The sequence below is a fragment of the Haliaeetus albicilla genome, chromosome W (assembly GCF_947461875.1).
Source record: "Haliaeetus albicilla chromosome W, bHalAlb1.1, whole genome shotgun sequence".
Taxonomy (NCBI): Eukaryota; Metazoa; Chordata; class Aves; order Accipitriformes; family Accipitridae; genus Haliaeetus; species Haliaeetus albicilla.
In genome coordinates, this window is record NC_091515.1 from 38,712,168 (window position 1) to 38,724,711 (window position 12,544).

Sequence of the window (12,544 nt, forward strand, 5' to 3'; positions counted from 1 at the left end):
CTCCTCCCGCCCCCCTCCGGTGGGATAGGGGGGAAGACGGAGAAGAGAAAAAAAAACAAAACTGGAATCTCGAGGGTTGAGATAAAGGCAGTTTACTGGAATAACACAAAGAAATTGCAACAACAACAACGGTATTAATGAAAGAGTATACAAAAAGAGTGATGCACAGTGCAACTGCTCACCACCCGGGACCCGACGCTCCGCCACTTCCCCCACCGAAAGAAGAGACCACCCCCCGGCCCGCTCCCTATTTATATACTGAGCATGATGTCACATGGTATGGAATAGCTCCTTGGCCAGTTCAGGTCAGCTGCCCCGGCTATGCCCCCCACCTCCCAGGTTCCTGTAAAAAATTAACTCTATCCCAGCTGAACCCAGGACACCTCCTCAGGGGGAGGGCTCATCACACTCTTCCCCTGCTCCAGCTTGGGGTCCCACCCACGGGAGACAGTCCTCCATGAACTTCTCCAACGTGGGTCCTTCCCACGGGCTGCAGTTCTTCATGAACTGCTCCAGCATGGGTCCTTTCCATGGTGTGCAGTCCTTCAGGAGCACACTGCTCCAGCGTGGGTCCCCCATGGGGTCACAAGTCCTGCCAGAAAACCTGCACCAGTGTGGGCTCCTCTCTCCACAGATCCGCAGGTCCTGCCAGGAACCTGCTCCAGTGCAGGGTTCCCATGGGGTCACAGCCTCCTTCAGGAACCCACCTGCTCCGGCGTGGGGTCCTTCACGGTGTGCAGGTGGATATCTGCTCCACCGTGGACCTCCCTGGATTGCAGGTGGACAGCCTGCCTCACCATGGTCTTCACCATGGGCTGCAGGGGAATCTCTGCTGTGGCACCTGGAGCACCCCCTCCCCCTCCTTCTGCACTGACCTTGGTGTCCGCAGGGTTGTTTCTCTTACATGTTCTCACTCCTCTCTCTGGTGGCTGTTTCTCACTGTCCCAACTTTTTTTTCCTTCTTAAAAATGTTATCACAGAGGCGTTACCACTATTGCTGATTGGCTTGGCCTTGGCCGGTGGTGGGTCCGTCTTAGAGCCGGCTGGTATGGGCTCTCTCTCGAACACAGGGGAATCTTCCAGCAGCTTCTTACAGAAGCCACCCCTGTAACCCCCCCCCCCCCCGCTACCAAAACCTTGCCACACAAAACCAATACAACTGTTACTGATTTCCCCAGTTCTGTATACGTATTGGTATGTGCAAATGTAATATCTCAGAACTGACTGTTGTTCAACATTCAAATGAGTCTGGTTTTACCCCTTTGAAACTTGAATACCTCCAAGCTGAATGCTGCTGATGGTGGCTGCTCTAACTGAAGGAAGTCTTAAAAAGAGAGAAACTTGTAGCCACATGATGGGGGTTTTTTATGCTTATGGAGAATCACTTTTAAAGTAGTTAAGAATATTAATGTTCCAGTAGTGATTCTAAGACAGAAGGTCTTGGCCAGCATCATGCTTTTGAAGCAGACAGGTTTAGTATTAACTTTCTTGCCAAGTTCCTGGAGCATACAGGAATGGTTGAGTTCGGATTTCAGTGGGTTTTTTGAGCATGTACTTCCAGGTGAGCAGAAGCAGAGGTGTATGTTTTTGTGGTGGTGTTTTGTGGTGTTCTTTTTTTCCCTCCTTCCTTTGTCTGAGAACATGACAACAGGATATGTCAGGAGTACACTGACCTAACAGTTTTCAGTTATTAGATTGCACTTGTATGTTCATAGAGCATATTTAGCCAAACACATGGCTCCTAAGATCTTTCTCAATAGAAGTCCTGACTTTTTATTGTACAATGTATAATGAGATTACTTGTAATGAATTAATAGTATATCGATGTTATGAAGTTATAACACAGAAACTCAGTTTGTTGCTGAAGTCATGAGATTGTGTGCATCCTGTTGTTTTCTTCAGATAAAGACACCTGTTACTGCTCAAAGGATGCGTTCTTAATATTTTGTACATCACGCTATTCTTTTCTTGATGGTTTGACATAACAAGGCTAATGCAACTCTGTTTGTTACAGAGTACGCAAACCAGTTCTGAATAATCTTCTGTCCTGGTTTCAGCTGGGATAGAGTTAATTGTCTTCCTAGTAGCTGGTATAGTGCTATGTTTTGGATTCAGTATGAGAAGAATGTTGATAACACTGATGTTTTCAGTTTTTGCTAAGTAGTGTTTAGTCTAAAGTCAAGGATTTTTCAGCTTCTCATGCCCAGCCAGCAAGAAGGCTGGAGGGGCACAAGAATTTGGGAGGGGACACAGCCAGGGCAGCTGACCCAAAGTGGCCAAAGGGATATTCCATACCATGTGATGTCATGCCCAGTATATAAGCTGGGGGGAGTTGGACTGGGGGGGATCGCTGCTCAGGAACTAACTGGGTGTCGGTCGGTGGGTGGTGAGCAATTGCATTATGCATCACTTGGTTTGTATATTTCATTTCTTTTATTATTATTATTGTCATTATTAGTTTCTTCCCTTCTGTTCTATTAAACTGTTCTTATCTCAACCCACATCATGCCTATGCTATTTTGTCATTTATTGTTATTAAGCAACTATTTCCATTGCCTAAAGTCAGTAGAACTTTATAGCTTATCATTAAAAGTACTTATTGAAATTTGGCATGATAATATTAAAAAAAAGCCTTCAAATACTCTTCCCATGCTTTGATACTAGTATCACTGTTCTTACTATGGGGGCCTACAGGAAAGATGGGGAGGGACTTTTTATCAGGGAGTGTAGTGATAGGATGAGGGGTAATGGTTTAAACTGAAAGAGGGTAGATTTAGATTAGATATTAGGAAGAAATTCTTTACTGTGAGGGTGGTGAGGCACTGGAACAGGTTGCCCAGAGAGGTTGTGGCTGCCCCCTCCCTAGAAGTGTTCAAGGCCAGGTTAGATGAGGCTTTGAGCAACCTAGTCTAGTGGAAGGTGTCCCTGCCCATGGCAGGGGTGTTGGAACTAGATGATCTTTAAGGTCCCTTCCAACCCAAACCATTCTATGATTTCCAGTCTGTGTATATGGCTATCTTATACCACTGAGTTTAAGTAGCCCTTTCAATCTACTGCTATCTAACTTCATGGAGCATATACTATAATACATACTTAAAGAGGAAATGACAGTGTGAGGAGAACTTTCAGAGATTAGTTTTTGTCATTCTGTTTTTGTCTTTGTGACAAATAACCGGATACAACAAAATAGTGGATTTTCAAGTCCTCTGGGGAAAAATGCTAAATCACTTCAGGTGCATTAATGAAGCCTTGCTTGGAATGGGTAGGACGTTATTCAACTTTTCCAAGCTGTAATCTGTTGACAACTCAGAATAGAGCAGTATTTCTGTTACTGTGAGTTCTTAATCACAGTATTGACCCATTAGGAAACACTTGCAATTTAGTGCAGTTCTGTAGGAAGGGGTGTGTTTGTGGCAAATCTTGCATCCCTAAAATGCATAAGGATAATATAGATCACCCCGTTCTATTTAATTTTGAGAATAAAATTGTATTCTGAAGAAGGATTTCCTTTGCTCATTTTAAATCCATGTGTGAGGAAAGGTAGCTGTATGGACTTCCATGAGGCTTCTAAAATGAGTGGAAGAACCAACTGTCTCAGAAGTAAGGGCTGGCATGGAAGAATGCAGAAATTACTATTTTGGAAGTTGCAAGCATCTTCCCTAAATTGTTTTGGCAGTTGTGTATAAGAAACTGATGTAGCTGTGGTATACTTAGGGTTTCTTTTTATGCAGGTATTTGACTATTTTTTGTTTAAGGGGGATTAAATTTTAACAACAAGCTTAAAGATTTGATACTGAATCTCTGAATTACCATTCATGCTAGAAAAAAGTGAGACTTTTTTTTTTTTCCCCCCTGTTATGGGTTCTACTTAATTGCATCCTGTCAGGTAATCAAGATTTGAAAGGGAAGCTTTTTTATGGTATTGGATATAAAAAGTATTTCCATCTTACTAAGTGTATAGTTGTACCTTTTTATTCAAAAGGGCAAAGGGGGGGGTAAAATAATAATAAAAAAAACCCCAACTATTTTCAGGAAACTGCTGTTTATTATCTTGGGTCTCTGTCTGTAGTTTCTTGGTAATAATGTTCTCACTTAAGCAGTGAAGAAACTTAGAATCTGAATCATCTAGCATTAAGAAGCAAGTCTCTTGGCTTATTCTCACCATAGCCTTAAGTAGCTTCTTATATCTGTTTCTTCCCCTCACCCCAAAGAAACAAAATTACTCTGATAGCATAGTCTGTTTTTGCAAACACACTTTGCAATGTTGATAGCTTCTTCTGGGCAGTTAAATCTTATATCTTATACAAGTAATTTTTTTTTATATTGTGTAGTATATGCTTCAAAGGACCCAGGACCAAGATGAAAATGTGGCTTTGGAGGCTTGCGAGTTTTGGCTGACTTTGGCCGAACAGCCAATTTGTAAAGATGTATTATGTCGGCATCTTACTAAGTAAGTATTAAGAATTACAACTCCTAGTTATTTTGAAATAGTCATCTTTAAACTTAAGTTGACTTGTTCCTAGTTACTCTTATAGAGATTTTATCTAGCTTACTGTATGCTTAGGAGGAGTTTCCTGTAGCTAGTTCTTGTGCATGTTAAAAATGGCTGTAGCAGAGGTCACTGAAAAGACTTCTGAAGATTTCAGACTCAGCTCCAGAAGCAACCTAAACTGTGTCACTGGTGCTTTACCTCGAGCTTAACAGCCTGGTAAGCATCAGATTGATGCAAAGGTATACTAATGCGTGCTTAAGCTTAAACAAATATCTCCATGTGACATTACCTGTAGTATCTGGTGTACCATGAACATGTTGTCTTGACAACTGCTATTGCGAGTATTTCTGTGCGATGCTTCTATGTGCATAGTCATGCCAAGGGTTCCCCATCTTTATGAAGAACATAACAAAATGACAAGATCATTTAGATTTAGGAATCAATTTCATATCAATTGCCACTGCAATTTAAACTTGAAGAAAGCCTGTATAATGTGTTTCTTCATACTTCTTCAGACTGACAGTAGTTTTTTAAGTTTCAAAAACTTTTTTTTGTAAGTTTCAAAAAGTTATCCGAAGCCTTAAAATGTAGATCCTTGACTGAACGGGAATGAATATCCATGTTTGAGATTTAAACATTTGCATGTGTGTAACAGTGCTTGTAACTTTTTTCCAGACTAATCTGAACACTTTTGCAATAGGAAACAAATTCTTCAGTGTTCCAAATAAATGGAGACTCTGTTTTTGACACATGCATGGAAGGATTTTGAAAATACTAGAAGAGCAGTTCTATCTGTGATTCTGTTTTTCCAGTCAAGATGTTGAGAGGAGACACACTCTTTTCAGCAAAAATGACCATTTTAGATGTAAAGCAATTTAAAAAAAAAAAGGGGGGGGGTGTCAAAATTTCAGTTTTCATAAGCAATTAGAAAGCAGAGAATTGAGATTAAAACACCTACTGTAGCAGTACAGGAATAGGAGTTGAAAACAGGAGAACCAATGTTATAAGAAATTATTTTTAAGTTTTAAAATGTTATTACTTAACTCCTACTCTTATAGCTCAAAAGAATGATAGCACAGTTCTTGATTCTACCTACCCCTTCCCAACACACATATTAATGCTAGTCACCTTCTCAGTATAAAACTTAAACCTCTTCTGGCCTACATGAACATTGATATTGCAACAGCTTCATCCTCGGTTGTTGTGGGGTTTTTAAGAAGCTTTTAAATTTCTAGAAAAACAGATAAGAGTAACATTACATATCTCTCATCTTTCAGCGTCATATTTGTTGAAAGCAACTTGTTTGTTGGCAAGTCCTTTTTGACTATGGAGCTATATAAATTTGCCAATATTTGATGATAATCTTAATTTTTCTTATATTAGATTAAGTGGGACAAGATCTTCTAAAAACCTGTTTGTTTAATATCTTGTTCCATTTTGCTCCTGTAGGCTTTCTTATATATAGCTCCTGCATACTTCATGAAGTATGCTGCAGAAATGCCAATGAATGGGTGTTAATCAGAATACTTTTCTTTCATTAAAAGTTCAGAAGGTAATGTGCCATTGAGATGCATGAATATTATTGCTGGCCTGTGTACCTTCAGAAACAATACTCCTCAGCTTCAGAATATACAGGGATTAAGTCTGTCACTGGTGCTGGGTCAGTCCACAGTGATTTCAGTATTAGCTTGATTTGGCTTGTAACACATATTTTTATTGTTATGGTTTTATTTTTGTAGTGAATGTGTTTTTATGTGAAGTATTTGACTTTTTTTCCCCTAGTACTACCTTTTTTTTTTTTTTTTTTACCATACATCATGTGATGGGTTGACCCTGGCTGGATGCCAGGTGCCCACCAAAGCCGTTCTATCACTCCCCCTCCTCAGCTGGACAGGGGAGAGAAAATATAACAAAGAGCTTGTGGGTCGAGATAAGGACAGGAGAGATCACTCACCAATTACCGTCACGGGCAAAACAGACTCAGCTTGGGGAAAATTAACTCAATTTATTACAAATCAACCAGAGTAGGGTAATGAGAAATAAAACCAAATCTCAGAACACCTTCCCTCCACCCCTCCCTTCTTCCCGGGCCCAACTTCACTCCCGGATTCTCTACCAACCCCCCACAGCGGCACAGGGGGACGGGGAATGGGGTTTACGGTCAGTTCATCACACGTTATTTTCTGCTGCTTCATCCTCCTCAGGGGGAGGACTCATCACACTCTTCCCCTGCTCCAGCATGGGGTCCCTCCCATGGGGAGACAGTCCTCCACGAACTTCTCCAATGTGGGCCCTTCCCACAGGCTGCAGTTCTTCACGAACTGCTCTAACATGGGTCCTTTCCACGGTGTGCAGTCCTTCAGGAGCACACTGCTCCAGCGCAGGTCCCCCATGGGGTCACAAGTCCTGCCAGAAAACCTGCACCAGTGTGGGCTCCTCTCTCCACAGATCCGCAGGTCCTGCCAGGAGCCTGCTCCAGCGTGGGGTTCCCACGGGGTCACAGCCTCCTTCAGGAACCCACCTGCTCCGGCGTGGGGTCCTTCACGGTGTGCAGGTGGATATCTGCTCCACCGTGGACCTCCCTGGACTGCAGGTGGACAGCCTGCCTCACCATGGTCTTCACCATGGGCTGCAGGGGAATCTCTGCTCCGGTGCCTGGAGCATCTCCTCCCCCTCCTTCTTCACTGACCTTGGTGTCCGCAGGGTTGTTTCTCTTACATGTTCTCACTCCTCTCTCCGGCTGCCGTTTTTCGTCTGTCCCAACTTTTTTTCTTTCTTAAAAATGTTATCACAGAGGTGTTACCACTATCGCTGATTGGCTTGGCCTTGGCCAGCAGCAGGTCCGTCTTAGAGCCAGCTGGTATGGGCTCTCTCTCGAACACAGGGGAATCTTCCAGCAGCTTCTTACAGAAGCCACCCCTGTAACCCCCCCCAGCTACCAAAACCTTGCCACACAAAGCCAATACACATCAGTACCGTTGGAGTCCCATGACCATAACCAGTTTAATAAATAAGTAAAGTTCTAATATAAACTAATGACTTGACTAATGTCAAGATCTCTGCAATGCTGGGGACTTGTCTTTAGGGGTGATACTTGAAGTAATCACAAAAGGATAGGAGGGTTTAATGTAGTTAGACTTCCATTCTTAAGAGTACTGAGGTAGAGTCTTCAGTCAAAGGTAAGTAAATAAAGTGACAAATACTATTCATGAGAGCTAACTTAATAACTTGTTTATCAAGCATATTTGGGGAGTTTGAATTCTTACTGAAAAACTTTAGACTTAATTTCTGAAAGGTGCTTCAGAATAAATTTCATTGTGTGGAAGAATATCCTGTTTTTAAGGTGTAAAACTTAGTTGTGCCATCTGGCTACCTCTAGTTAGAAATTAACACTTTTTCAGATTACAAATTATTGATGAACCTCATGAAATGGAGTATGGTTAAGGTACTAGCTTTTATCAGTCTAAGTTTTTGTTTGTTTGTTTGTTTTTATTGTTGGGGGGAGGGGGGTGTTTGCAACCAAAATTATGGCCCAGGTAACTGAAAACCAGCTTGCTTTATTTATGTGTTACTTTGACATAGAATCATAGAATATCTCAAGTTGGAAGGGACCCATAAGGATCATCGAGTCCAACTCCCTGCTCCTCGCAGGACTACCTAACACTAAACCATATGACTAAGAGTGCCGTCCAGGCGCTCCTTGAACTCTGACAGGCTTGGTGCCGTGACCACTTCCTTGGGGAGCCTGTTCCAGTGACCGACCACCCTCTCAGTGAAGAACCTTTTCCTAATGTCCAATCTGACCTTCCCCTGACACAGCTTCATTTCATTTCCTCATGTCCTATAGCTGGTCACCAGAGGAGATCAGCACCTCCCCTCGAGGAAGTTGTAGACTGCGATGAGGTCACCCCTCAGCCTTCTCTTCTCCAAGCTGAACAAGCCAAGTGACCTCAGCTGCTCCTAAGTCTTTCCCTCGAGACCTTTCACCATCTTGGTCACCCTCCTCTGGACACACTCTAATAGTTTGATGTCCTTATATTGAGGCGCCCAAAACTGCACACAGTACTCGAGGTGGGGCCGCACCAGCGCAGTGTAGAGTGGGACAATCACCACCCTCAACCGGCTAGCTATGCTGTGCTTGATGCACCCCAGGACAAAGTTGGCCCTTTTGGCTACCAGGGCACACTGCTGACTCACATTCAACTTGCCATCAGCCCAAACCCCCAGAGCTCTTTCTGCGGGGCTGCTCTCCAGCCTCTCATCCCCCAATTTGTACATATACCCAGGATTACCCCATCCCAGGTGCAGAATCTGGCACTTGCTCTTGTTAAATTTCATATGGTTGGTGATTGCCCAGCGCTCTAGTCTATCCAGATCTCTCTGTAAGGCCTCTCTACCCTTGAGGGAGTCCACAGCTCCTCCTAGTTTAGTATCATTGGCAAACTTACTTAATGTACATTTGACCTTGGTACTGGGGAAGATTATGGAACGGTTTGTCTTGAGAGCACTCACATGGCAAGTCCAGGACAAGCAGGGGATCAGGCCCAGTCAGCATGGGTTTACGAAAGGCAGGTCCTGCTTGACCAACCTGATCTCCTTCTATGACCAGGTGACCCGCCTAGTGGATGAGGGAAAGGCTGTGGATGTTATCTACCTTGACTTCAGCAAGGCCTTTGACACTGTCTCTCATGGCATACTCCTTGAGAAGCTGGTGTCTCATGGCTTGGACAAGCGTACTCTTTGCTGGGTGAAAAACTGGCTGGCTGGACGAGCCCAGAGGGTTGTGGTGAATGGGGTGAAATCCAGTTGGTGGCGGGTCACAAGTGGTGTTCCCCAGGGCTCGGTGTTGGGCCCCGTTCTGTTTAATATCTTTATCAATGATCTGGACGAGGGGATCAAGTGCACCCTCAGCAAGTTTGCAGATGACACCAAGTTGGGAGGCAGGGTCGATCTGCTTGAGGGTAGGGAGGCTCTACAAAGAGATCTGGACAGGCTGGATCAATGGGCTGAGGCCAATTGTATGAGGTTCAACAAGGCCAAGTGCCAGGTCCTGCACTTGGGTCACAACAACCCCATGCAGCGCTACAGGCTTGGGGAAGAGTGGCTGGAAAGCTGCCCAGCAGAGAAAGACCTGGGGGTGCTGGTTGACAGCCAGCTGAATATGAGCCAGCAGTGTGCCCAGGTGGCCAAGAAGGCCAACAGCATCCTGGCCTGTATCAGAAATAGTGTGGCCAGCAGGAGCAGGGAGGTGGTTGTTCCCCTGTACTCGGCACTGGTGAGGCTGCCCCTCAAATACTGTGTTCGGTTTTGGGCCCCTCACTACAGGAAAGACATTGAGTTGCTGGAGCGTGTTCAGAGGAGGGCAACCAAGTTGGTGAGGGTCCTGGAGCACAAGTCTTATGAGGAGCAGCTGAGGGAGCTGGGGCTGTTTAGTGTGGAGAAGAGGAGGCTGAGGGGAGCCCTTATAGCTCTCTACAACTACCTGAAAGGGGGTTGTAGTGAGGTGGGTGTTGGTCTCTTCTGTCAGGTGGCTGGAGATAGGACAAGAGGAAATGGCCTCAAGTTGAGGCAAGGGAGATTTAGGTTGGATATTAGGAAAAAATTCTTTACTGAGAGGGTTGTCAGGCATTGGAACAGGCTGCCCAGGGAAGTGGTTGAGTCACCATCCCTGGAGGTATTCAAAAAGCGCATAGACAGGGTACTCCATAACATGGTTTAGTAACATGGTTTAGTGGGCATGGATGATGGTTGGACTCGATGATCTTAAAGGTCTTTTCCAACCTAAATGATTTTATGTTTCTGTGATTCTACATTCGATTCTTGTGTCCAGATCATTTATAAAAACATTGAAGAGCACTGGCCCTAAAATTGAGCCTTGGGGAACCCCACTGGTGACTGGCCACCAGCCTGATGTAACCCCATTTACTATAACTCTTTGAGCCCAACCCGTCAGCCAGTTGCTCACCCAACGTATTTTGGACTTGTCTAGCTGTGTGCTGGACATCTTGTCCAGAAGGATACTGTGAGAGACAGTATCAAAAGCTTTGCTAAAATCAGAAAAAATCCCCCATATACTGGCTTCCCTTGGTCAACTAGATGGGTGACCTTGTAATAAAAGGAAATTAAGTTGGTTAAGCAGGTCTTTCCCCTTGTGAACCTGTGCTGGCTATGACCAATGACTGCATTGTCTCTCAAGTGTTTTTCAGTAACTCCCAGAATGACCTTCTCCATAATTTTACCAGGCACTGAAGTGAGACTGACAGGCCTGTAATTACCAGGGTCTTCCTTCTTGACATGTATCAATATTTCTTTGTAGACTGATACCTGTGCTGGTAAATGGTATGAAATATTCAGAGATCGATATTATTCTGTTGAAGGTAAGCATTGATTTCTTTTATACTCAGTAAGAATATCTGGTTAGCTTCTGACTTGTAAATCAGAATGATTGAGCTGGTAGGCCAGATCTGGTCTGCCATCTGTTCAATGGAGATTTAGTTTTCTGGGGCAAGGTGTGCTGTTACAAAAACTAAATGTGACTGCTGCCATGTTTGTTGGAAAATAATCTGTGGGCTTTCCTGCTGTGTACTAGAATTTCTCTATCTCTTCTTCCTTCTAATTCTTTCCCATCAAGAGTAATTTCTTAACAAGAAGGATACTTTGTGCTTTTGTGTGAGCTTACCTCTCTTGCTTCTGTTTTCCTGTAATTTTTCTGGTAAATACTGTAGCAGAATGCAGGAACAATGGCATTTTTAGTTAGCTGGGCAGCACAAGTGGGATGTGAATCTTTCATATGCTTATAAAATCTTGAACTAAAATTTACACTATATCCTTAACTTCCTTGAGCAATATAGTTGCACTAGTTTATCTGATAAATCATTTTGATGACAGGGGGATGTTGAAGAAGATGAAGCTATTCCAGATAGTGAACAGGACATAAGACCTCGTTTTCATCGTTCACGGACGGTAGCTCAGCAACATGAAGAAGATGGTATTGAAGATGATGACGATGATGACGACGATCTTGATGATGATGATACTATTTCTGACTGGAATTTAAGTATGTCAAAGTAATGTGTAAAATGTTTTAAAATATAGCTACTTGCATAATACAAGAACCACAGTAAAAAGAGGAGTTTGTGTATAGGAATACTGAAGATTTGCTTTTGAATAGAAAAGGAACTATCTGCTGATGTAATTGGTGGTTGGGGCAGAGGGGGAGTCTTTCAGGTGATGTTGTGGCTATGTAACTGTACTGACAAAAGCTAGCCATCTGTAAGCTTATTTTGAATATGGCCAATAGAGCTGCAAACATCTACTGCATGCAGTTCAACAGAAGCTTTGGATTTTGAATTTGAATCATGGATCACCTGTTTATTTTAAAAAAAAGTCTTACACACTGTTCTTAGCTTGAGGAAGCTTAATAATGCTTTCTTTTACTTTTAGTCTTCCCTCTAAATCTGGTTTGTGTGTTTGATTTTTATTTCTTTTTTTTCCTCCATTTGAACATGCTACAACTGACAGCCATTGCCAGTAGTTCAGATGTAGTACAGATGAATGTAACTTGAAGCTTATGGATCAAACAACTTTGAGACAGATCTAAACTTTTTAAATTATTATTATTATTTTAGAAGAAAATAAGTACAAATATGCTTGCTTTTGTAAAGTATCTTTTTTTTCATACCATTAAATACATATATTCTAAAAAACATAGCTGAAATGACAGAGGGTGCCCTGTGGTCCACAGTTTTGGTTAAGATGGTGAGGAAGCTAAAGCTGACTAGGTGTATTGGGTCTGCGTGGCAAGGTTTTGGTAGCAGGGGGGCTACAGGGGTGGCTTCTGTGAGAAGCTGCTAGAAGATTCCCCTATGTCCAACAGAGCCAATGCCAGCCAGCTCCAAGATGGACCCACCGCTGGCCAAGGCCAAGCCAATCAGCAACAGTAGTAGTGCCTCTGTGATAACATATTTAAGAAGGGAAAAAAAGTTCCTGGAGCACAGAAACTGCAGCCGGAGAGAGGATTGAGAACATGTAAGAGAAACAACCCTGCGGACA

At 43.2% G+C, this 12,544-nt stretch overlaps 1 protein-coding gene across 4 annotated transcripts in view; it reads left to right on the forward strand.

The window, feature by feature from the left end:
- Window positions 1–12,544, forward strand: part of LOC138683373 (transportin-1-like) — a 99,499-nt gene that overhangs the window by 59,211 nt on the left and 27,744 nt on the right. For all 4 annotated transcript variants that reach the window (XM_069775081.1, XM_069775080.1, XM_069775079.1 and 1 more), the window contains 3 exons: window positions 4,332–4,450; window positions 10,809–10,869; window positions 11,381–11,549. In XM_069775081.1, the coding sequence (XP_069631182.1) occupies window positions 4,332–4,450; window positions 10,809–10,869; window positions 11,381–11,549 (349 nt within the window). The remainder of the gene's footprint in view (window positions 1–4,331; window positions 4,451–10,808; window positions 10,870–11,380; window positions 11,550–12,544) is intronic.